The 27069-nt window shown below is 42.9% G+C and overlaps 1 protein-coding gene and 1 long non-coding RNA gene across 4 annotated transcripts in view; one reads left to right on the top strand and one right to left on the bottom strand.

The window, feature by feature from the left end:
• The window catches only part of LOC132456375 (N-chimaerin-like), a 66608-nt gene extending 40024 nt beyond the window's left edge, over positions 1-26584 (top strand). For 2 of the 3 annotated variants that reach the window (XM_060050716.1, XM_060050717.1), the window contains 2 exons: positions 19425-19551; positions 26083-26334. In XM_060050716.1, coding sequence (XP_059906699.1) covers positions 19425-19551; positions 26083-26319 — 364 coding nt within the window. In that variant the 3' untranslated portion in view covers positions 26320-26334. Of the gene's footprint in view, positions 1-19424; positions 19552-26082 lie in introns of all 3 variants that reach the window. The other variant, XM_060050718.1, reaches the window with a different exon arrangement.
• On the bottom strand, positions 750-1303 carry LOC132456373 (uncharacterized). Its single transcript, XR_009525453.1, has 2 exons — positions 1202-1303; positions 750-1165 (listed from the first exon to the last, which is right to left on the bottom strand). It is a non-coding gene; the product is annotated as an uncharacterized LOC132456373 (long non-coding RNA).
• Positions 26585-27069: the final 485 nt, after the last annotated feature.

Genomic DNA, 27069 nt, shown 5'->3' with positions numbered 1-27069 from the left:
TGGTACGCGGGTAACGCGTTTGGTGTGGCCGTACCTTAAGTACATTTGAGTGACCAATTAAATGCAATTCCAAATTCAACTATAGTCTTTTGTCTATTATTTGCATTTGCTCAAGTATTTAACAACTTTTGTCCAATGTACTAACAATATTGTAAGGTCGGTGTCATACTGATCCTTACACTTTCCATCCATGGTGATTCTTACCATGACCTTTTGTTATTACAGAAATTCAGATTTACTTTAGAGCAGGAATGCTGCTTTACTTGGGTTCATTGACTGCCCCTTGCAGGGTGGAGAATACGCAATAAACACCCAAAGGTTGCTCAAAAATCAGATATGGGTTGAGTCATAGGGCCGTATCTTGCATCCAGCGCAATTGACTTTCTACACTGACACATGTATCGTAGCTAGTTTGCAACTTGCGCAGAGCGTTCTTTTCCCTCCACCTCTACACGCCGGTAAATTAGGGAATGATCTTGCGCCCGAAGGGGCGGTTCGGCGAAAGGAGGTGGCGTGTTCTGGCGCAAACGTTCCCTGGTGCTATTTTGCAGCTTCACAAAACAATTCCGCCACAAACCAGGGAATACCTGGTTTAAAGGCAGTGGCGCGTTGTTCAGATGCTATTTTAAGGGCGCATGCATAATGTTGCTTGTGCACCTCACGCATACACTTTGCTTCTCTCATCTACCTAGCCACACATTCTTGGTAAATTATTTGGGAAAGAAACAGGTTTTCGCCAAAATCTCAAATTGCATTTGAACGCATCAATCATAATATTGAGCCGATCTGAACACATCATATTTGACACTGTTTGCGACTTTTTTTTTAAGCTAACTAGCTCTATGTCCTGCCGATTTTAGCATGAATTTAAAAACGGGATTATTATTTTTAACTGACGGGACTTTCTACACCGTCCGGTTGTGTGATTGCTACCGCTGCTTTGAACTCCGAGCCCGTCTGCACACCGTCTGCAGCAGCAGCAGCTGACAGAGTTTTCGGTTGGACTAGACTAGGGATACGGAGTTGAAGGAGTTTTTTTAACCCTAAGACAGTGAAGGTACAACACTTTTATATAGGCTTACAGTCCAGTGTTAAGGTATGAACAAAATACAAGCTGTGGTCGCTCACACTAAAGCTCGCTGTGGGCGTGCATGAATGAACCAACCTAGCGGCGGCAGGCTGTAAACAGTGCCGCGCCTACGAGTGGCGTATTAATCGCGCGACTCAACGAATCGATGACCAAATTCGTTGCCAACGCTTTCAGTAATCGATTTTTATCGATTCGTTGTTGCAGCCCTACAGCAAACCCATATTTTCTTAACACAGACATCGTGTACAAGCCCATAACTTTTAGGATTGATGAGTATTTGACCGTGAGAAAACATTGTTTTACTGTGTGTGTGTATGTATAAAATAATTAATGAATGTGGGCACGCTTGGGTGCATCCATCTGTTTAAACACACGCATACTAAACACGTAACGCATAATACAGTCCATGGCAGTGTATATTAACAGGGGGACACATGCATATTAGGAACAAAAGTCGATAAAGATAATGCATACAATACTGGTAAGAAACAACGTTTCTTAATGTATTGCGTGTATCATTAAATAGAACCACAGTTACCCCATATCATACGTGTGTTAAGTTTTCTTTGCCGAAATCTATTTGAGGACTCAGTATTTCCGAAGTTGTGGAAGAAAACGCTATTCCATGTTTGAATTAGGCCATATTATTCGGCCATAAACTTAGCCATTTGAAGTTTAAAATTCATGTGGTCATGCATCTGTCTCATCGGAGACTGCAAACGCCAAAATATCAACTCGTCAGATTCAAAAGCGCTCAAGCCTCTTAAAGTGAATGGGAGATGTCACTCTCATTGGTTTATTGCACGTTACGCCCAAACCACACCTACGGGTAATTAGGCTACTTCAGACCAACCCTTTTTAGATTTGCGTCGGGCGCAAGTGTAATTTATCCGCTGGTAAAATAGCAACATCGTCAGAACCGCCCTCAAAGCTACTTGTGTTTGAAATAGAGACCGTTAAAATAGGGCCCAAAGTCTTAATGAGTTCATTCATCTTGAGTGATTGTTCACTGCTGGTTCATGTAGTAAGATAGGCTAATGGAGATGCAGTTTAATCACCAACAGGGCTCCAGACTAACATTTTTCACTGGGAGCACTGTGGCCCCAAACTAAAAATTGTAGGGGCACAACCAGAAATTGTAGGGGCACACACCATAAATCAACGTGCCAAACAAATATTCACATTTCTCCTAATTTACACTGTATTACTAATAAATATTTTGAAAATAGATGCAGCAATTACAATGTGCAGTTTCAAATTCAGTTCGACATTTTATTGTGATTCCCATCTATCCCAACGTTTTCCACGTGTGCGTGCATGTGTTCGACGAGCATGGAACAACAGTTTCACGGGAATGCGCCCGCTTGTCGTCGTGCCGCTTGACAGGACGCTGCGCCTCCTCTCTGCCCGCTCGCCTCTCCATTGAGAATGCATTAGCAGGCGCGACAAACGCCTCCTGTGTGAAAAGCCCTTTATGGCATCTAAAACAGCACGGGTTCGGGAACCCGCACAATTTGGATGAAACGGGTGAAAAATAATGTACTGTGTCGGACATGGGTGCGGGTCGGGTTGGACGCCGGAACAGCGCGGGTCGGTCGCGGATTTTTCGATTGTGAGCGAGACATTCTGACAATGTCAGAATCAGAATATTTTATTTGACACAACAAGGAATTTGTCTTGGTGAATAAGGTGCATACATTAAGACAATGAACAAACAGTCACTATCATATATACAATATAACACAATATATAAACAAGCAGGGACATATGTGATAAGTAAAAAAAAATAGGATAAAATAGAATAAAGACTAAAGTAAAAGATACTTAATAATGTTTAAGAATTTACAAATTGGTGATGGGTATGAGTGCCAGAGTCAGTGTCAGTCATTGGGGTTGGCGTTCCGGGACCTGTTAAGGATCCCAACTGAAGTGGTGGAGAAACTGTTCAAGTGGCAGGAGGTTTTTGTCCTGATGGACCGCAACCTCCTGCCAGAGAGGAGAGTTTCAAATAGTCTGTGACCATGATGGTCACAGGCCATAATCCTGCCTGCCCGCCTCAGAGCCCTGGAGCTGTGCAGGTCATTGGAGGGATGGAAGGTTGCAGCCAATCACCTTCTCAGCAGAGCGTATGATACGCTTCAGTCTGCTCTTGTCCTTAGCCGTAGCAGCAGTGTACCAGACAGTGATGGATGAGGTGAGGATAGACTCAATGTAGAAGTGCACTATCATAGTCTTTGGCAGGTTGAACTTCTTCAGCTGGCGCAGGAAGAACGTCCTCTGCTTGCCTTTTTTGGTGAGGGACCTGATATTCAGCTCCCATTTTAGGTCCTGGGAGATGATGGTGCCCAGAAAGCGGCAAGACTCCACAGGGTCGACTGGGGAGCCACACAGGATGATGGGGGCGGATGGAGCTGGGTCCACAATAATCCACAATAATCTCCACTGTTTTTAAAGTGTTAAGCTCCAGGTTGTTCTGGCTGCACCAGGTCACCAGATGGTCAATCTCCCACCTGAAGGCTCATCCCCGCCAGAGATGAGCCCGATGAGCGTGGTGTCGTCCGCAAACTTCAGGAGCTTGACCGACTGGTGACTGGAGGTGCAGCTGTTTGTGTACAGGGAGAAGAGCAGAGGGGAAAGAACACAGCCTTGGGGGATCCGGTGCTGATGGTCTGGGATTCAGATAAATGTTTCCCCAGCTTCACACGCTGCTTCCTGTCAGACAGGAAGTCTGGAATCCACCTGCAGGTGGAATCGGGCACGTGGAGCTGGAAGAGCCTGTCCTGAAGCAGAGCTGGGTGGATAGAATTAAAGGCGGAGCTGAAGTCCACAAACAGGATTCTGGCATATGTTCCTGGGGAGTCCAGATGCTGGAGGGTGTAGTGCAGAGCCATGTTTACTGCATCGTCTGCAGACCTGTTGGCTCTGTAGGCAAACTGCAGTGGGTCCAGGAGTGGATTGGTGAAGGATTTGAGGTGGGACAGTACAAGGCGCTCAAACGACTTCATGACCACAGAGGTCAGTGCAACGGGTCTGTAGTCATTCAGTCCTGTCGACCTTGCATTCTTGGGGACGGGGATGATGGTGGAGACTTTGAAGCAGGTTGGCACATGACATGTCTCCAGTGAGGTGTTGAAGATCTCTGTGAACACTAGAGACAGCTGGTCAGCGCACTGCTTTAGGGTGGATGGTGAGGCAGAATCTGGTCCGGCTGCTTTGCGGGGGTTTTGTCTCTTGAAGAGCTTGTTGACGTCCCTCTCATGCAGGCAGAGTCGTCACTGTGGTAGAGGAGGGGACAGACCCAGAGGTGTGAGGTGTAGAGGCCAAGGTTTCTGCTGAGCTGGGGGTGGAGGGGTTGGTGAGATGGGAGAGGGAGTCGCGTGGGATGGTGTCAGGACTGTCCCTTGGTCTTTCAACACGACAGTAGAACTCGTTCAGTTCATTAGGAGGTTGCAGGATGTTGACTGAGTAGGGGGGTTTAGGTTTGTAGTATGTAATCTGTCTGAGCCACTTCCAGACAGAACCAGATTCGCTGAGAACTGGTGTTGGAGTTTCTCAGAGTAGTGTTGTTTGGCTTCTATCAACGCCTTGCTGAAGCTGTACTTTGACTTCTTAAACCTGTCTCTATCCCCACTCCTGAATGCATCCTCCTTTTGCAACCTAAGCTGTCTGAGTTAGGCTGTGAACCAGGGTTTGTCGTTGTTATAACTCACCCTGGTGTGTGATGGAATACAGCAGTCTGCACAGCAGCTGATGTATGACGTCGAAGCCTCTGTGTATTCACCAGACTATTGGTGGTGTCATGCCAAATTTGTACCGGCTGCCAAATTTGTACCGGGCACGTCAACAGGACAACTGATTACGTAAGGGTTGTCCGTTGCCTGGCAGGTTTCAAAAAACATTTGCGCTCATGTTGCCAAAGACGAAATAACATAATACAGTTAACGGATCACTAGATAACATTTGTTTTTACTTTATATTTGTATTGTATTTAATTGTTTAATCAAATTTAGCTAGTAAACTGAGTGTTTAAAGCGGGTTTCAAAAAACATTCGCGCTCATGTTGCCAAAGATGAAATAACATAATACAGAAAACGGATCGCTAGATAACACTTGTTTTTACTTTATATTTGTATTGTATTTAATTGTTGAATCAAATTTAGCAAGTAAACTGAGTGTTTAGAGCAGGTCATGGACGAAATACCACAATACAGATAACGGACAAGTGCGAATGAATGAGCTTGAAGGTTCGCGAATGTTCGTGAACCTTTCACGTCATTCGACGCGATCGTCCGTTGCCAGGCAACGGACGACGCGATCATCTGTTGCCAGGCAGGTTTGGAATGGATTACGTATGGATGACGCGCCCGGTACAAATTTGGCAGCCAGTACAAACTTGGCATGACAGTGGCAGTCCTGAAAGCATCCTAGTCTGTACAGCCACCGCTGTACGAGTCCACTGCTTTGAAGTCCTCACCACAGGTTTACAGAGCTTTAGTTTCTGCCTGTATGAAGGAATTAGGTGGACCATGACGTGGTCGGAGAGGTCCAGTCTAGCACGGGGGTCGGCGTGATATGCACCGCTGACTGTGGTGTAGCAGTGATCCAGAATATTGTTCTCTCTGGTCGGGCATTTCACTGTTTGAATTTGGGTAGTTCATGGTTGAGGTTGCCTTTGTCAAAGTCACCATGCACAATCATCAAAGAGTCCGGGTTAGTACATTCCACATTCAGTATCTGGTCGGCTAGCATGCGCTGCGCCTCCTGCACACAACAGCAGGAAGACTCCAAGCACACATTTCAGAAGAGAATTAAGGGCTTTCTTAAAATAGTACAGATCTGAAAATGTACACTGTTAATGGTATTCACCTAATGATACCCATATGGTACTTATACGATAACAAAATGGTAATCTAGGCAAAATGGGTTGAGACTGTGGACGTTTGGCTTTTCTATGAAATTGTGGGAAAAGTAAAAAAATTTAGAGCAGAAGACCAGGGTGAAAAAGGTGCATCTGATTTTAGAGATTAGTATGATGAAAGAATTATGAGTCCAGGTCCATCTCGTAAGGAGAAATAAGGCTAGTTCAGTTCATTTTTTTTAATTAGCGCCACCTTTGGGTGCAGTATCATAATTTGGGTATCCACCTAATAATAGTCATGTTTTTTTTATACAATAACAAAATGGTCATATAAGAAAAATGGGCTAACTGCTCCCACTTTATTGGCCAACATTTCTCAAATGGAATAAAGTAAAACAAATTCTGTTCGATGATTTTTGTGAGGCTTGGTCTAAAGGTTTTATGTGGCGATTTTGGTGAATTTTTGATTCTTTTTTTAGCCTGTGAATCTTTTTTTATCATGTTTAGCTTTAATATGAAATTGTGGGAAAAGTATACATGTTTAGGGTCAGGGTTTTATAAATGCGTCTGATTCTAGAGATTAATATTCTGAAAGAATTATGAGTCCAGGTCAATCTGGTGAGGAGAAATAAGCCTAATCCATGATTTCTTACAATAGCGCCACCTTTGGGTGCAGTACCATCAATTTCAAGAGTTTTCGACTTACGGTATAGGCTGCAGTATGACTTTTACAGAATTTGAGGGAGAAAAAAAACCGTTACAGAAACAATAGGAGCTAAGCAGCTTCACTGCTCGGACCCTAATAAAGTTGTGCATTCACGTGATCAGCGCATGTTTAAAGGACAATTCCTGTATTTAGCACATTGAGCCCCCTTTCTGGTTTGTCCAGGATGAAATATAGTGGTTGACACCGAAATGTTGACTATTGGTCCTGTCTGGGGTATTTGGCTAATTTCAAATCGCCCCTGCCTGCTTCAGAATGGCCTCCTATGGTCATTCACAAACCTGTCCTTAAAACGACCATAAACGTTTGTTTTCAGAAATGTGCAAATCACAGAGTGGTTAGTGGTGTTCGTTGATGTTCCTAATATCGTTGCGAAATACAGTTTCTGTCGTGTTTTATGTAGCATTTTGTAAATCCCATTGAAACAGAAACTGCACCGGAACCGGAAATGGACATGGGCTGTTTATGTTTGATTGTAGTCTATGTTTGATTGTAAAGAAAAAAAAGACTATAACCAGCCCCTCTTTGATGAAAAAAAAAAAAAAAAAAAAGATGAGGATTGCCTGGGGAGAGTGTAGACTCTACACTCTCCCCAGGCAATGCAGACATCCTCATCTTCTTGAAAAATAATTTTAAGTTGTAATTCCAGGGCTGCTGTGCTTCCTTTGGACACAGGTTTTTTATTTTATTTACTGTCAATGTTATAAAGAAGAATGAATAATGCCTCAGTTTGCACGTTATAGCGTTTACCACTGTTCTTTTTTGTAATGTGATTTATTTTTATTCATTACTTGAAGGCTACATGCCAGTGCCACTGGCATGTAGCCCTAACCCTAACCCTAACCCTAACCCTAACCCTACACAGGATTTATTGTAGGGGTGTGCGATATGGGAAAAAAAACATTTTCTCCATTTCACGATATACGATATATATCTCTATATTTTGAAATCTCCTTTAAAGGATCTCATGAATCACACTTTTACCCTTTAATGTTTTCACTACAATCTCTGCAGACTGTATACCATTCTTGGTTAACATCCCAGGTGGTTTCCATCTAAACATTTTATATATTTCCATGTTAGTGATTAATTGAATGAATTTGAGCCCATTGAATTAATTTATATAGGAATTGTAGGTGTGCTGCCCTCTACCCCCAGCGCCTTGCCGGGGTCGACAGATAACTCCTCTGCCCAACAAACCATGCAGACACGTCCCAGTGAACTCTTTATGATTGCTTGAAGTAGGGTATAACAACGATGTTTTACGAGGCTAACTTATAGCTAGAGAAGTAGCATAAGATGAGGGAGCACTTTGTATTCCGATTGTGTGTGTAACTGTTGGGGGGCCGTGCAGCTGGTAACCATGACGACATCAGATCAGACAAGACGTTACATGCATTGGCGTGTTTTGCTCCACGTCCTCCTCTCAATATCCAAAAAACTGCCAGATCACTGCCAGCAGTTTGTCCGCTTACATGTTTCATTTGTCGATTGAATTGGCTTAGGATACACTGTATGCTACACTGAGCCGGCCGGCCAGCCGACTGGTCGGGCTCTATTATCGAGTATATTCGATATATCGCACAGCCCTAATTTATTGTTTTTGTTTTTTTACCGTGGAATCGAATTGGGTATCGAGAATCATGGAATTTCACTGGTATTGGTATCGACTACTAAATGTCTTGTATCGTGACATCCCTAATACTGACCGCTATAGTAATGAGGAGTTATTTGTAGGTCCTCATTGGCATGAACTCAATTCTATAGGTTAGATAGGGTGACTTTCAGACCTTTTTAGTAAATTTGAGTGACCAATTACCGTAATTTTTGGACTATAAGCCACGCCTTTTTTCCCATTTTGCGATTCTGCGGCTTATATAACGGTGCGGCTTATCTTTGAATTTTATAGCTAACGGCCACTAGGGGACCTCCTAAATCTATGGATTTTTAAGCGGCGGGCTCCAGTGCGGCTTATATATGTAAACATCATTCAATTTAGCTGCTGCGGCTTATACTCCGGTGCACCTTATAGTGCGGTAAATACGGTAAATGCAATTCCGAATGCAGCTATAGTCTTTCGTCTATTATTTACATTTTTCTCGAGTATGCAAGGTCCTAACAAAATGATGAAGGTCGATGTCATACTGATCCTTAAACTTTCCGTCCATTGTGATTCTTACCATGGCCTTTGATCTTACTAGAAATTCAGACTTACTGTAGAGCAGGAATGCTGCTTTACTTTGTTTCATTGCCTGACCCTCGCAGGGTGGAGATGACGCAATAAACACCAAATACTCATGACTCACAAGTTCACCTAGACTCTGCCCTCCTACTTATTACGTCCTGGAACTTAATGTAAACACTTTTTATATGTTGTATTTAGTTATAGTACTTGGTTAGTTGTTTGTAGCGTCTTACCCTGGCTATCTTTTTTGTATACAGGGAATGGGTTAACCTAGCGATTGTTAGTGCTTGGCACTTGGTTCTATGAACATCCTTACTGTACCTACAGCGATATATTGTTGTTTCACCTTCTTCTGACAAATGTAATTATTGTTAGCTTAATGCCCTAAATGTAAATGTAACACCCAAAGGTTGTTCAACAATTGGATAAGAGTTGGGTCATAGTGTTAATGAGTGCATTTATCGTGAGTGATTGTTCACTGCTGGTCCATGTAGTAAGGTAAGCTACGGGAGATGCAGTCAGAAATGATTGACCTAATTCATGTTGGAAATCTATGTTTGGGATTTACACGTTTGTGTCCCCGATCACCTCCAAAAGGAGATCGCATATTCACATGCCCTTCTGTCCACTTGTGCGTGGATAACTGGAGATTCATTCATATTGCCTTGTTCTGTAGTAGAGAAGATCAAGTGAAGAAACTAAAAAGACACTAGTCTCCCTAGATGGGTTCGAGAGAAAAATGTGACCCTCCCCGTCAGGGAATTGAACCCTGGTCTCCCGCGTGACAGGCGGGGATACTGACCACTATACTAACTAGGAGTCCTGTTCAAGTGAGCCATGGATGCAATCCATCTCCTGAGGGGGTGCAGATGACGCACCCTCTGGTGGTTGAATAACCTCAGCATACCGGTGCCTTGCTTTCCAAGACTGCACTGCAACACACAGGGGTGTGTTGTGATGCAGGAAGAGTTTCAAAGCAATTAACAAAACTTACAGGCTCTACATTGTTTACATGCACACGTTGATTCCTTCTACCAAGTTAAGAGTTGAAATTTAATTTGTATTCAGGATATTCATTGGAAGAGGTTGTCAGTTAAGGTAGTGACTAGGGGGGCAACGGATCACAAAACTCGCGGTTCGGATCGTGTCACGGTTTTTGAGTCACGGGTCGGATCATTTTCGGATCAACAACAATAATAAAGATAACAAGAGAAATGTGACTTTAAATAAAATCTTAAAATGTGTTAAAACAAAATAAATAGAAAAATTAGGTAATGATCCTGCTTCCTTTAAGCATGGTCAATATTTAAAAAAATTGCAATCTGAGGCATTATTCCCTAACCCTGGATTTACAATTCAGGATGTCTGCATTGCCTCGGGAGAGTTTAGAGTCTGCACTCTCCCAAGGCAATGCAGACATCGTCATCTTCTTTTTTGTCAACAAGTATGGTAGCGAAATACAGTTTCTTTCGTGTTTTATTTGGCATTTTGTAAAACCATTGATTTCGGTTGGAAGACTCATTGCAAGGGGGGTTGGTTGTAGTTTTTTCGCTCAGTTCTAGCCCTACTGTTGATACGGAGAACCGAGCGAAAACACTACAACCAAACTTAAACATGTCCGGTTCCGGTTCCGGTTTCCGTTTCAATGGGATTTACGGAACGCCAAATAAAACACAAACAGAGAGTGTGGCCGTTTCTCAATTCGCGTTCTTTTCTGTACTTGTGTGCTTGCGTTCTTGTGAAACGTCATCAGTCGTAGCCAAAGTACTATTCCAATTCAAAGTACGCATCAGGCCAAGTACTGTCGTAAAACCCTGAAGTGTTCTTGATGCGTTCTTAAATTGGCCGAAATATCAAGGCTGTTTCCCAATGTGAAGGCTGCAGCCTTGCTAGGACGCGTCCTTGCTAGTCGCGTCCTATGAAGATGAGACTAGAGTGCTAGCTCGAGTGCTGTATGTTTGTGCGCCACCCTAAGGTGCACAAAAGCCTCAGTTTGCTGGGCTGACCCTAAAAAAAAAGATTAAACACAAACATAAATAGGTATACATAAATAATGTATACCTATTTATGAAAAACAAAGGACGCGAAAATGGCGCGGCTTTCGAGTGTCCTCAACATTGGAACAGTGCTTGTCGGCGTTCTATGACGTAGCGTCCTTAAAAGGGCGGCCGTTGAGCATGCTTCCTTGACATTGGGAAACACCCCGAACCTGCATCGATGGTGACTTGTGTGGACTTGGGACCGTTAAATATCCCAGGATGCATTTCACATTCCTGTTTTAAAGATCCCATGCCATGCTATTTTATGGATGCTTTAATATAGGTATTAGTGGGCCACAAACACAGTATTTAAATTCAGCCGTGGTGCAGAGTTACAGCCACTCCGAACCAGTCGCACATTGAGCTTCCCCCAAATGCGCTGTTTCGGTGGGCGTGTCAAGGCAGGTCAAGGAGGGGGGTGGGGGTGTGGCCCTGAGCAGCTTGTAGCCACAGTACCATGCGCTCTGTTTACGGTGGATGTATCGCAATGGCTCGTGGAAACCCATATTATACATAGATATCTATATCATATAATATATAATATATATTATCACCTGGCCCTGAGCAGCTTCTAGCCACGGTACCATGCGCTCTCTTTACGGTGGATGTATCGCAATGGCTCTTAGAAACCCATATTATACATAGATATTAGAGCCCGATCGATATATCGGCAGGCCGATATTATCGGCCGATATTAGGCATTTTTCAAACTATTCGGTATCGGCATTTATAATGGCCGATAAATGAATATAAAAAAAATAAAAAATGATTCAGGCAGAGTGAATGACGGAGATCGACGGAGATCATCGGTGTTGTTCATAGCTGTGTTCGAAATAATTCCCTATCACGGATATAGTGCACTATATAGGGTGCTCGCCATTTTGTAGTGGTGTTCGAATTCTCAGTGGTTAATTTCATGCACTATTTAGTGCACTTAAATTCCCTAAAATGTGAGTGTACATACGATGTTCCCTACATGTTACTCCGTATACCACAATGCAATGCGGTAGTGTTCTTCCGGAGGAGAAGAAGAAGCTGAATAACCGCGAAAACTAATACATTTAATGATTTAATGATGGAGTTAACTCCCAATTTAATTGGGAGTTAACATAGAAAATGTAACATTCAAAATTAATTAAAAAACTTGATCAAGGAAATGTAGCATTCAACATCAATACAAGCTCCAGCTTTCCTCGGGAGTGCCCGGTTTGTTTACATGATGTGGGAGCATCTGTCTGCGTCACACAAATACCCGGCGCATTTACTGACGCAAATGACGCTTAGAAATGTTCAGCGTAGTGTCCGAATTCTCGTTTGTTCGTTCCCTATATAGTGCACTATATCATAAACACTATATAGGGAATAGTGAGGGAGTGAATAGGGAATGATTTCGAACACAGCTCATGTGTGCAAGTGTGTTCATGGTAAGTTGGCAACTGTCACGAGACATACATTGCTTGAATAACAATTAAAAGAACATCCCCATCAATTCTCTAAAGTCGATAAGCATGACTTAATTCATGACTACCATGTCCAGTTTTGCTGTTGTTACGTGTTAGCTGAGAGTGAAAAGGATTTAAAGGATAACTACAAATAACCAATGTTAGGGAAATCTGTTTGTTTTGTTGCGCGTTTCTGGATTTTCTTTTTAAATATATATCGGCCGATATATCGGCATATCGGATTTTTAAATCACAAAATATTCGTATCGGTATCGGCCTTAAAAATCCTATATCGGTCGGGCTCTAATAGATATCTATATCATATAATATATAATATATATTATCACGGCCAAAAGCTGTGTGAGCCTCCAGACGATAGGCTATTATGAATCTCAAACGACCGCGTCTACTTCAGATTGATGTGGAAGTGGAAGAACCAGAGACGTCGGAGAACCCGACGAAGTCCTTTGTGATTCATTATTTCGTCTGGACGTGCACACAGCTTTTGGCCGTGATAATATGTATTATTTGATATAGATATCTATGTATTATATGATATTATTTAGATATAGAGCTCCAGGACTGTAACGCAAGTGTTGTACACTTCCTTGTTATTTGGATAACCGTTCTGCTGTTGGTGTGATGGCGCATAACACGTCGGACTCTCGTCTCTGGTATTTCTACAACGAGACTCGTAGTGGGGGTTATCTCAGCCATGGTTGAGAATGAATTGGGGGAAAGGAACTTTGGCTTTGACTCCCTGAAGTACATGAACCACAACATGGAGGAGAAAGGGATTGTTGGCCGCGAATGTATCCCGCTTGAGCCCTGCTTCCCGCTGCCTCGGCAGCGGTCAGCGCTAATCACCGCCTCCTGAAGCCGAGGCGGTGGTCCATCGGCAGCGAGGCTCCGGCGGGAGACGACCGCGGTCAACAATCCCTTTCTCCTTCTAATCTTTATTATTTATTATTTAATATTACTTTTAATAGTTCCGGGACGTTGGAGCAATAACCTGGTGTTTTTACTCTTCAGTCTGCACTGTGAATTTGAAGTAATGTTCAGTTTTTTAATAAAGATGCGGCAATTCCAATATATATATATATTTTTTTTATATTCGATTCATCGATTAATCGACAAAATAATCGAGGAATCGAATATTTCCCTCGTAGTTTAGTTCTGCTCGTTTAACATCAGGCCGACTATTTCATAATTCTGTTGAATTGTTTAAGTTTTCAACAATATTTCGATATCACAACAGACTGACTGAGCTTGGCTTATTATACAAGAACATGCATTCAAATGTAGGCTACTACAAGATAATAACTAATACAAGTCTACCGCCAATTCACGGTCATCCGAAGTCAGAAGATTAACAGCCCTTTAACGCAAATCAGAGCAAGCATCAATATCAACATTTATTTTGCTGCATTTCAAAAACAATGTCTTGAAAATGTCAAGAGTTACTGTAAGCTCTCTCTCAAATGTCAAATTGTTGTTGTGGAAATACAAGAGACGTCAAAGAACCGACAAGAAACACTTGCGTTACAGTGTGTGTTTTCACACACACGTGGGGGTGGGGGGGGGTGGGTGACATCGGTGGGTTCATGTGTTAGCATCGTCGTTCTCGTTGTGTGTGTGTGAGAATGACAGGGAGAACGAGTGCTATGCAGAGATGAATGGACGGAACGATTTTTAGATTTCCAAATCGCGTTATTAAAAAAAAATTTATGTAAAAAAAAATTAAAAAAATGACAGAATCAATTCGTGGCGCTCGATGTTGATTCTGTGGCGCCGCACCACACAATGGTCTATGTATGGGAAACACTGCGACCGATTCATCGGCCTGCCGATTTAATCGGCCGATTATAGCCTTTTTTCAAAATAATCATCATCTGGCAAAAAGACGCCGATTAGAAATGTTATTGCGCTTAGTATCCTGCAGATTGCGCTCCTACTCGCCTTGCTAACTAACAACTTTAGCTGGAGTAAAAAAGAGGAGATTGAATTTTACCGTACAACATGAAAGCACGCTCGCTCAGGCAGCTGCGCGCTCACCTCACCAATGTACACAAGACGCGTTGTTTGAGCATGTTGTGCCTGTTTTTCTTTAGGTCCCAGGCCATGTTAATTTGTTATACTGTAGACTCTAACGGTGAGACCATACCAGCACGCACGTGTTAGTCACTGCTCACGAGCGCAGCACATTGGGAGTTAGTTATTTATTTTACATTTTACATTAAACTCATTTTTGACTGTAAATGTATTCTAAAACACTCAAAGGTTCTGCATTCAATTCACATATTCGTCAAAAGTGTTTAAAGTATATTTAAGGTATCAAAAACTATGTTTTATATGCTTTGTTTTGTTTTTAATCTGCCGATTAAATCGTAATCGTAATTTTTCTCTGAAAATAATCGGCATCGGCACTCAAAAATCAATATCGGTCAGGCCCTAATACCTCGCTACAGTTTCGATTTACAATTACTATTCCTACCGTTCAGAATTGAATACAGTTTGATGGTTGAATAAACCGTGGACTAGACACTGCCTCCGCCTCGTATTTGAGAACATTATAATATCACGGGCAAAAGCTGTGTGCACCTCCGGAATATTATGAACTGAATTGCAACCCTTTGGTTGCGACAGTTTTTAAGCACTCTCTACAAATTACGTGATTTTGTAATTCGTCAGGCACCTTATATCCAAACCATTTCCATACTATGGAGCCATTGGTCTTTCGCTTGCAAACAAGCTCCTCTGAGCTGCTTGTGCAGGCGGACTCCATAGCTGTGTTCGAAATCGCTCCCTATCACGGATATAGTGCACTATATAGGGTGCTCGCCATTTTGTAGTGGTGTTCGAATTCTCAGTGGTTAATTTCATGCACAATATAGTGCACTTAAAATACCCAATGAATAGTGAACGATTTCGAACACGGCTCATGTTTCGCGATTTCAAAAAGTGACGTGAGTCAGTGGAGTTACGAAATAGCAGGCGGCAGGCGTGGTTCGAAACTGGAAATTAAATTATATCGATATGGTCTCGTTTCATATCGCGTTTGAAAAAATATCGATATATTTTAAATATCGATATATCGCCCAGCCCTAGTTCAACTGAACAGGAAGTCATTGGTCGTGTAATCAGAGCTTTTAAGAAAGCATGGATATTCGGGAAAACGTCCTCATTGCATATGTCCCTCACTTCAAGAATACTTTTGAGATGTTCTTTGTTTTTCTTCCTCTCTATGAGTTGCACAAACACTGCGAGCTCCGACTCTGATATGGTTATCTGGAAGCGCTTTCCTGTATCATTGAGAGAGTTCACTTTAGTAGCCGAAGTGGTGTCATTTATATCGAGGGTTAGAGGCAGAGGCGATAGAATCGGCGCCAGTCGCGCTAGCATCCTGGGGTGGCAGAGAAGAAGATGTAAGTGTTGTGAATCTCAGCTCATCTCCTGGTTGCAGTGATGACTCCGAGACCGTTCGTGTACGTTTAAGGTAGGCTACCTAAACAACGACGGCTTCAACATTGTCCTTTACTGGAAAAATGTTTACACTTTCAGATCACTTGGAGGCTTTAGCTAGTGTGTCTGTAACTGTCTGCTGAACTCGTGCTGAAACATCAACCTAGACTTAACCACCATTTTTTTAATTGAAAAATACATATTGAGACAATTTTTGCACAAATTAAAAGCCGCTTATTAAACGGCTATATTGCCAAAGCGAAAAAAATAACTTCACAAGGTGTCTTTTTATAAATAATACCAATAATTACCATTCGTAGTGTTGATAAGCAGAGAAATAGTCTGCATAAGATGTTTACGTTGCTTAGCAACCGAATACGCTGGGGTTGATAAATTACCTGACTACATGCGGAGTGATGTCAAAGACGTGATTCAGAGGCAAAAACACTTCCCTTTGACACTTTCGTTCCACAGCATTGAAAAGAGCCGTGCAATAAATTAAATATATAACATATATTATTATTATTTTTTTTTAAGAAAGGTTTTGGGTGGGCCTGTTGAACAGTGGGTGGTCCTGGGTCCGTCAGGCCCACCCATAACGCCGTGCCTGCTCGGATGTGTTTACTTGAAGTCCGGACTTGCCAAGTACGAACTTCCAAGTCCGCGAGTCCTGGGTTCGCGTACTTGGAATTGAGAAACGGCCTGTATTTCGCTACGATACTTGATGATGTTGTTAATACCTGAATTGTCCTCTAAACATGCGCTGATCACGTGAATGCAAAAAAAAAAAATGTATCAGCCGATCCACCGATCACTTGCGTCCCGAACCGTGAGGGTTGATCCGTAAGGATCACGGGTAACTCGTGAACCGTTGCACCACTAGTAGTGACAGAAACAAGTGATGAGCCTTGAATAGTGCATTGCTTTGCGCATTCTCAAAAAGAAGCTCAGCATAATCAGGCATTGGATCACCAATACACGATCCATGCTATGTCTCCTCAGGACCTAGCATGCTTGTGTGTGTACTCTTCATGGAGAAGCCAACATTGCTGAGTAACAGAAAATCGTATGGCAATTATGCATTCAAAAATAACCTATTATATATATTTATGGCTATTAAACCTATTTTATATAACTTATTTAATCAAACTCCACACTCTCACCACCATATTGAATACTATGTCACAAACAACTGCTACTAGACAAGGTATCCCTGCCTCCTCTATTTCCTGTCCTCTTTGCCCTGGCCATAGAACCACTAGCACAACAAATTATCTGACAAACCAGGGAGACTGAAGGCGTGCCCATTGGGAGAAAAACACACAAATTTGGTTTATTTAGAGAAAAGGAGGTTGAACTTTGAAGGGATTGTGTGCGCGTGTGTGTGTGTGTGGGGGGGGAGGGGGGGGGGGGTGTAAGGGTTTAGCGTTTGTCAAAGACAGCAGTAGGCCGGTAAGCTGCTCAGAAACATCTGACTGTGAACTCCCAGTGTGTGCGGTGCATGGGTAGGAGAGTGCTTCGTGAAAGGAGAGGGGGGGAGGACGTTTGTGTGAGAGTCTTATAAACAAGAACACTTCCCTGTTGGTTTGGCTCACGAACACCTTTCATTAATAATCTTTTAGGAGACATTTGATCCAAAGTAGCTTCTAGTGAATACAGATGCATATCATGAAGGGACAGGTTTGGCTCAAGGCATCTTGCTTAAAGATGGAGGAAGACTGGGGAACATTAGGGATTGAACCTGGTACCTTTGGCTGGGATCCGAACACCCTAATAACTTCAACCCCCCGAACCTCAACACATATTCAATGTATATATGTATGTATATATGTTTAATATATATTTATATTTCCATTGTTAAGGAGAGCTTGGGATACAACATTTTCATTGCCAGCTATGACCGCTTTTGTGCATTTGACTAATAAAGTAACTTGATGTTACTTTTAAATGGACCAATCAAAATCAATTCAAACTTATCAGGGGATTATACGTTATGGTAAACCTGAAGAGTCCCCAGTCGCTGCATCGTGCCTTCCTTCACTCAGCAATCCAGTCCCATTTGCCTGGAGGTCGGGGATCAGACAGCAGGACACATGTGGGGAGGAGCACCCAGCATTGGTCCCTCTCTCACTCGTCTCATTTGTTCCATTTGGTTCTGGGTCAGTCTTGGCTATTCATAGTTTTACAACTCTTTTTTTTAATGTCCCTCCCTCCCTCTATGTGTCTTTTTTTCTTTCTCTCTTTCTTTCTCTACACCTCCTACCTCTCTCTGGACCTCAACCTTCTCTTCTTTCTTTATCTCTCTCTGGCTCGCTCTCGCTCTCTCTGTCTCTCTCGACCCCCCCCCCCCCCCCACTCTCTCTGTCTCTCTGTCCCTGTCTCATTATCTCTTTACCTCTCTCATTATCTCTCCCCCTCTCTCTGTCTCGTTGTCCTCTGCCCTTAATTGGCTTCCATAAATATCATCCAAGAGCCCCGTGTTCCACTCTGGGTGCTGCCAGACTACGGCAGCTCTGGACTTTTTGGGTTAATGACACGCAGCATGTCGTGACAATTTCTCTATCAGAGTTTGCGTCTAAGACAGATGAGATATTTAGATGCAAAAAAGCACACAATACTGTTGACAATTAATGATCATATATATTTGTAATAAAAGTACGAACAAAGATACATCACATGCACAACATGCATCAACAAACAACATAACAGGCAAACATTACAATAATCTGAGGCCTCAGATGGGAGCTTCTCTTTGCGTGTTACTTCATTCTCTGAAGGTACGCTGGGGAGAAGTCCACTGAGTGTTTGAATCAATGAGTTCTTATTCACTTCGGTTGGCTTCTGGAGGGGGTGTGTCCCCCAATAAACCAAAAGCCTTTGTGTACCAGATGGTTATCTTTACAACTGAAGCTGCCCTGGATGCCATTGGAGGGGGTGGTGGCCGTGCCATCTAACCCTCTGGCTTCGTTGACGCTAGCCAGGGGGTCGAGGAACAGGCCCATACATCAAAGGATTGCATGGAAGATGATTTACAACACACGAAAAGATAGGAACAGGCAGGCAATAAAATGCATCACACGACCCTCGAACGTTCACACTTTAAATGACCCAAAAGGAGAGCAGAAGGCAGGCAATATATGCATCACACAAAATAGTAACAAAACTTAAGTTCATAGATAGACCAAAAATGTAACATGTAGATTTTCCATCACAAGCATTATGCTGGTTTCTTTTCTTCAGGTCCTTTCAATACGCAGAGAGATGGTCGTGAATTGTGGGAAAACACAATTTTAGTCTCAATGGAATTAGGAATTGGTCGGAGTTAGCAAGAGCATTGAACTCCACAGTCAATGTGTTTTCCATGCTCAAAACACACTTGGAATTAATTGGGCTCCAAAATAAGTAACCCTATTTCATCCTTGATCCTTATTATGGCCATCACAAGACGTAATAGTATTGTATTACTATTATTATCAGTGTATATTATGATGTACTGTATTCAAACATGTATTCTCTGTGAACACTGATTTCCATAATAAAACAAAGAAATATAAAATAAAAAAACATAAATTATTATGGTTATTATTTGATCATTAATATCGACTTGCACTCCTCTGATTCTAGGTTCAGGAACCAGACCAAAAACTTCCGTCTGTACCACGATGGGAAGCACTTTGTCGCCGAGAAGAGGTTCGAGTCCATCCATGACTTGGTCACCGACGGCCTGATCACGCTCTACATCGAGACAAAGGTGTGTGTGTGTGTGTCATACAAAGTGAACACCTGCTATAAGCGATACTCGATACTACTGTTGGATACATTTTACCATTTAATTCTGGCTTACATTGCATAAGAGTTGCTTTTGATGGTGGGACACATTTTGGACCCTGTGCGTGGATGTTCATTCAACAGTGGCGGCTGGTGGAATTTATCTGAGGGGAGGCTGAACGTTTGCATTCCAAACCCCTGAAGGGGGTCTGGGGGAATCCTCCCCCACAAGATTTTTTTGTGATTTTCACAAACAAACAAAGCATTCTGGTGCATTCTGACAAAATAGTAAAGGCAAAAAAAGAACATTTACTTACAAAGACGAATGGGGCCAGGGAACTAAGTTTTAAGTTAATTTTTTGCCTTGTAGAAATCAGCAACATTAAGAGTGCAGATACATCAACAATAACTTTGAATTACACACAAGGTAACATTCTCTCTCTCTCTCTCTGTGTGAGTGAGAGATAGAGAGAGAGAGAGATAGAGATAATGGGTGAGTGTGTTACGGCCAAGCAATTGTGTTGGTAAACGTCACTCATAAATATATCTACAGTCTGCATTAGTATGCATTTAGACAAATACAATGAAATATGAATTCCACAAGATTCATGTAAATGTGCCAACTTTTGTGTGTGGTTGTTGAAGACACACTTAAGGCATGATACCAACATAGGTTTGCAGAGGACTACATACAGTACAATATGCACACTGAAGGCCTGATGCCACCATAGGTTTGCAGAGGACTATAAACAGTATGTACACTGAATAGGTTTGCAAAGGACTATATACAATATGAACACTGAAGGCCTGAAGCAACCATAGGTTTGCAGAGAACTATATACAGTCTGTACACTGAATAGGTTTACAGAGGACTATATACAATATGCACAATGAAGGCCTGGTCCCGCCATAGGTTTGCAGAGAACTATATACAGTACACTTGAAAGGGGTGGGGGGAGGTTGTGAGGGTCTGCAACCAGTGTCCATCTCAAGGGAAATACATATAGGCTAGTGGAATAAATAGAAGTTGCTTACCTCTAGCATGGCTAGCTTCACACAGTTGTTAATATGCACTCTTGCTCGCTTGTGTTTTTTTTATCCGTTCTGACAGATGTTTCCGGTCTGTCAACCCTGTCTGTGTCCACAAACTATCACACGCACTTATTTTAAAAAGTATACAAGGAAATAGGGCTGCACGACAAATCGTTATAAAATCGCGATCTCGATTCACCCCCGTGTCGAATTGAGTTTTCAATTAATCAATTAATTCGATTCTCTTTTTTTTATGAGCTTAAAACAATAGGTCCATGGTTTAAAAGCACTCCCAAGCGCGCCCTCCCTTCTAGGTTCTGAGAAGGGCTTCACCCTCAGCCAACGACGGAGCGCCTTTTAGTCACGTGTTTCACTCGTTGCGCAGCGGAGAGCGCAGTAGTTCGGAAAGCTAGCTAGTGCGAGTGCGACATGAGATAAACAGTGAAGACAAAATGGATGTTGATGATGAAGACCCAGCTACTAGCGGCGCGAATCAGCCAACCTCTCAGACACAAAGAGAACTCATTCCAAAAAAAGGCTCGCATTCGGTGGTGTGGAAGTATTTCGGCTTTAAGCAAAACGACGAGAGTCAGTCGAGAGTGATTTGCAAGACATGCTTTGCGATCGTTGCAGCACCGCAAAGTAACACGACTAATCTATACCAGCACCTCAATCGTCACCACAAAGTGCCATATGATGAAGCTGTACAAGGCAAGAAGAAGTCTGAAAGTCGTCCAACAACAACACAGACATCCATTACTGACACCTTGCACAAGGCAACCCCATACCCACATAACTCCAGTAGGAGTAAGGAAATAATGGACGCAATTGCTTACCATCTGGCAAAGGATATGGTTCCAATAAACACCGTAGCACGTGACGGCTTTCAAAAGATGATCCATACATTGGACAAACGCTACACAATTCCGTCCCGCAACTAAAAATGTGCGGGCTGCGGTCGAGGCAGAAGTACAAGAAGCAGATTATTTTGCAGCAACGACTGATTTATGGTCCAGCCGAACCATGGAACCGAACCTGAGCCTAACTGTCCACTTCATAGCGACTGATTGATTACACCATGAGAAGCAAGTGCCTACAGACTGCTTATTTCCCTGACGACCACAAAGGTGAGATCTTGGCACAGGGACTGAAGGATGCCCTAGCATCTTGGAGTTTGGAAGAGGATACAATAGCATGTATAACTACAGACAATGGATCAAACATAGTGAAGGCTATCTCCATCAACCACTGGACCAGACTCCAATGTTTTGGCCATAAGCTACATCTGGCAATTGGTGAGTTGTTACTCTACTTGTTCTACTACTTGTTGCTACTCTAGTTAATCTAATACTAATAATAATTAGGGCTGTCAAGCGATCAAAAAAAAGAATCAAATGAATTACAGGCTCTGTGATTAATTAATCTAAATTAATCACATGCTTACAATTTTTGCAAGAAAGTATGTCAAAATAAACGAATTCAAAAAAATTATGGCAGATATGTAATTCAATGAATGCTAAAAAATATATACAATACTTTGTTTTGACTCTATAGCTCTATAGAGGTGCGATTCATCTGTGTTCATTTAATTTGTTATTTATTTGATTAATTAGTGATTAATTAATCAAAATTAATGCGTTAATTTGATATAATGATTGCATAAATAATGTTATTCGTGAATCGTGATACTACAGACTAATGGCTTGCGTTGTACTCATTCCGATTTGTTGTATTTTTCTTTTAGAAAATGCTGTGAAAGATCCACGAATTGACCGTGTCACAGGCCTTTGCAGAAAGATTGTGAGCACTTTCAGTCACAGCTGGCTACGGAGGAGAAACCTTGCCATTGCCCAGAAAGAGTTCAAACTCCCTGAGCATCAACTGAAAACTGAGTGCCCAACAAGATGGGGATCGAGACAAGAGATGATTCAGAGGATCCTGGAACAGCTTCCAGCCATCTCACAGATCCTCAATGATCGAAAACGTAGACATCTAGTGCCTACATGGCAGGACATAGAAGTCATTGAGGCAATGAACAACACCCTAAGTCCTCTGGCTGAATTCACCGATGCGCTCTCTGGAGAACTATATGTCAGCATATCCTCTGTGAAGCCGGTTCTCCACCTTTTTGAAATCTCTGTTTTGGCTGTGCAAGATGATGACACACAATTCACAAAATCAGTGAAGTCAAACATCCTGAAATATATCTACAAGAGAAGTACAGTGATCCCCAAACTCAGGATCTACTCGACATGGCCACAACCCTCGTTCCTAGGTTCAAGATGAACTACATCAGTGAGGAGAAGAAAGCCACTGTTAGAGCAAGGCTGACAGACGAGATGACTGGCATAACTGTAGTTATGGTAAGATCATTTCCACATTTCAATACAATTGTCCTGTCCTGAACTGTTGTGATATTATGTTACTTAATATTGATTGGATTATTAATTATTTTCCAGCCAAATGCCTCCCCAGCACCCCCCATGAAGAAGGGCCGAAAGACCCTTGGAAGTTTCATCAAAACAGCACAAGGCAATGACGAGTCCTCTTCTCTAGAGCAAGCAGTGTCCACAGAGCTGGAGGCATATCTTCTGGGATGCAAGATCGACAGTGAAGATGACCCCTTAATCTGGTGGGGGCAAAATAGATCTGTATATCCACGGTTGTCTGTGTTGGTGAAGAAATACCTATGCATTCCAGTTACCAGCTCACCTTCTGAGCGGCTGTTCAGTACAGGGGGCAACATTGTGACATGCCACCGTGCATCACTAAAGCCAGAGCATGTGGACAGACTTGTGTTTCTGGCCAGGAATCTTTAAGTGCCATGTTCAGGGTCACATATAGGGTCATATGAGAGGCCTATGTTCCAAAGAAAAGATTTGTGTTTTATTGATGCTTATTTATGTTAAAGTTGGTACAGTATACTCGTTTTTGATACTGCACTTTTTTGTTGTCATGGTTCATGCGTGCAATTAAAAAAAAAGAAAAAGAAAAAAAAAAGGTTTTTGTTATCTGTGAGAAAAAAATCGTGGCAGAAAATCGTGATATCGATTCAAATAAAAAAAATCGTGATTCACATTTTTACCTGAATCGTGCAGCCCTACAAGGAAAGCAAAAAATTGCATTGGCATACCCACAGCTAGTTAGCCAAGCCTGAACCAAACTCTGGAAAAACTTCTCTTGTAGGCTCTATCCTTTTCTCTTGCTTGTTGGGTCATGTTCACTTCTGGCTTTTCTGCTCCGAGTTCTTTTACTTGCAATTTTTCTGCAAATGTTCTTCTTTCGAGGGGATTTATAAGCAAAGACTTAACTGAATTTGGGGCTAGCTGAACTCACAGGGAAACAGTGGTAGCAGTACTGAAAGTCGCCATCTTGCTGATCTCTGAGGTAATGGCAAATGCGCGGTTACGCGCAGTGGACGGTGCACTGCGCTTGGGGCTATATCTTGAGCGCCCCAAAGCCATACAATTCGACGACGCTGATTGGCGAAATTATGTACTATTCTGCCTAGCAACGGGGGAACCATTGGCTAATAATTCAGGCAGGTGGGGCTGAGCAAACTGCGCCCCACGGAAGACATCTACTTCACCAAAATGAACGTTGAACATGTAAGTGAATGAAGATTTAATGATGGGGGATTCAAAAGATATTCTAAAGTAAATGCATTATTCTATTTTAATGCATTAATCTATTTTAATGCAATTAAAATAGATTAATTCTCAAAATGAGTAGATTATTTAAAAAAAATATATAAATATATTTAAAAAAGAAAAGATGTCCGGTCGGCGGGAGGGTGGCGCCCCAGCGCCCTCTATAGGCGAGCCGCCACTGTCATTCAACTAAGTGCCAAGCACTAACAATCGCTAGGTTAACCCATTCCCTGTATACAACAAAGATAGCTTGGATAAGATGCTACACAACTAAGTACTATTCTTAAGTGCAAGGTGGTAGAACATACAATAAGTGTGTACATTAAGTGCCAGGACGTACAACATACAATAACTGCGTAAGAGGGATGGGATGGGGTGGCTATGCAGAGTCCAGGGGAACTCTGAACAGTTTAGCTAGTTTCCAGAGATGGATAAGGCAGTGTAGCTACATCGAAGGTTTGGCTTTCTACCGTGGCGGCTCCTTAAATTCATGTAGCATCCTAAATTGGCCAAACAGTTCTCTTAAACAATGCTATGCTAATAATATGACGGCAATAACGCAACGAAACAGTAAATGGATATTATGTTAGTTTAAAGTCAAAGTTGTCAAGAATGTTGCTCCAGTGTTTAATTACAGGTAGTGTTGGTGACAGGTATAGGCAGACTGACAGGTCACGTGGTGTTGGGGCTACGTCAGTCAGGATCAGTGGTAAAAGTCAGCTGTTCACGCGCGGGTGGGGCTTGAATGAAATGTTTGAGATGAGAGGGGGTGGACGGGGGAAGTCCAACTTTGCTGACCGCACAATCTATTAACATTTAACGCACTTTAGCACCGATCACTTTAGGACTATGCTACTATGGAACGTTTTTAACTTATCTCTAATAAAACCAACAAAACACAGTACCCATTTTTAAGTGATTCTTGGAACAAGCAGCGCGTCTGGCAAAAACATATTTTCCCGATCTAGCCTCTCGGTGACTAAATAAGTGGTTCGATAGTCGCCATACAGGTAGTAATAATACTGCTGTAGCAGTGAGTAAAAATGTAAAGTTTCCCTGTCGGGGAATTGAACCCCAGTATCCCGCATGACAGGCGGGGTTACTGACCACTATACTAACGAGGAGTCATTCTGCTACAGAGACCAGCAATTGACTAAGTACCTTTTTGATTAGATTTAGTCAGGAAAGCAAACCGACTGAATGGGAATCCTTTGAAACATTCAGAATCCTTCGGAAAATGTCTACCTCATATACACTGACTAATGTGTTTGACAATACATATAATAATTAATAGCATAAGGAGGTCAGTGTCGTTTTTTTAAGTTGCAAAGTCAGAGCTTTCTCAACAGTTTCTTAAATACCATGAAATCAATGGTAGAAAATCTGAGGTAAAACTCTCATTCAAATGCAACACCAACAGTCATGCATGTCTAGGGTGTGTCAGCAGCTTGTTTGCACCCACTTAACCTAACATATGGCTCTTTAACAAACAAATCACCCATCCCTCTCCACCCTCCCCCCTCCCAACTCTCCTCTTCCAACCCAATTCCCCATCTCCTTTCCCACCTCACCCCCCCTCTCCTCCCTTCTCGTACCTATCCTCCTCTCCCTCCCCTCCCCCCTCACCCCTTTCTAACCTCTCTTCCCTCCCTTCTCCCTCCTCTCCTCCCTCCTCCTTCTCCGCCCCACCCTCTTCCTCCTAATCCTCCTCCACCCCTCTCTCCCTCCCTTCTCCCTCCACCACTATCCTTCTTCTCCCCCCCTCTCATCTCTGCCTCTTCATCCTCTTCTTCCTCACCCTCTTCTTCCTCCTCCTCCTCCTCCCCCGTCAGGCGGCGGAGTACATCGCCAAGATGACCATCAACCCCATCTACGAGCACGTGGGCTACACCACCCTCAGCTTGGAGCCCACGCTCAAGAAGCACCTGCCGCTGCGCAGCGCCCCCGACCAGCCCGACGGCCTCACCCCCACCAGGGACCGTGGCCACGCCGAGGAGAGGGTGAGGACGCCTAGAAACACATCCAACATGCCTTTATATACACGCACGCACGCACGCGCGCGAGTCTAGCGTCGCCCCGCCGGATGCTGCACTTCCTCGTCAAATGTATTCGTACTGGTCGTGCAAAAGTGCTGCAAAGGATCATGGGATGGCTTGCGTCGGTGTGACGGCATTGGTTAACTTTGCGCAAATGAGCGAAGCTCGAGCAATTTCATTGGACCGTGAGCGGTTTTGAGCAGTTCTATGGTATTTAAATTGCTGTGTGTGTGTGTGTCCCGGCTGGGCCATGTACTCACTGGGCTGTTCACCAGTTTTAGAATTGCAATCAAGGGAAGGAATCGAAGGTCTTTAGGGATGATAAACGAGAGACCCTGAAGCACACACAGTAAGTGACGTCTCTCAAGTGTTTTCTGTACCACGGGTGAAACTCCTCAGGTCTTAAATGACCTACAGTCCATGACGGCCCACCCTGCACCTCATTGTGTGTGTGTGTGTGTGTGTGTGTGTGTGTGTGTGTGTGTGTGTGTGTGTGTGTGTGTGTGTGTGTGTGTGTGTGTGTGTGTGTGTGTGTGTGTGTGTGTCAGCATTGTGCCGCTGTCACGTTAAAATTGTACCGGGGGCGAAAATTGTACCGGCCTACGTCATCAGTTGTTGACAAATTCCAAACCTGCCTGGCAACAGACGACGCGATCATCTGTTGCCTGGCAACGGGCTATCGCGTCGAATGACGTAGGAAGGTTCTTGAACATTCGCAAACTTTCAGGCTTGTTCATGCTTTAAACACTCAGTTTACTAGCTAAATTCGATTAAACAATTCAA

This window comes from Gadus macrocephalus, chromosome 4, assembly GCF_031168955.1.
Source record: "Gadus macrocephalus chromosome 4, ASM3116895v1".
In the NCBI taxonomy this organism is placed as follows: Eukaryota; Metazoa; Chordata; class Actinopteri; order Gadiformes; family Gadidae; genus Gadus; species Gadus macrocephalus.
The sequence above is the reverse complement of the archived record's forward strand: the minus strand, read 5'-3'. Positions and strand labels throughout refer to the sequence as shown.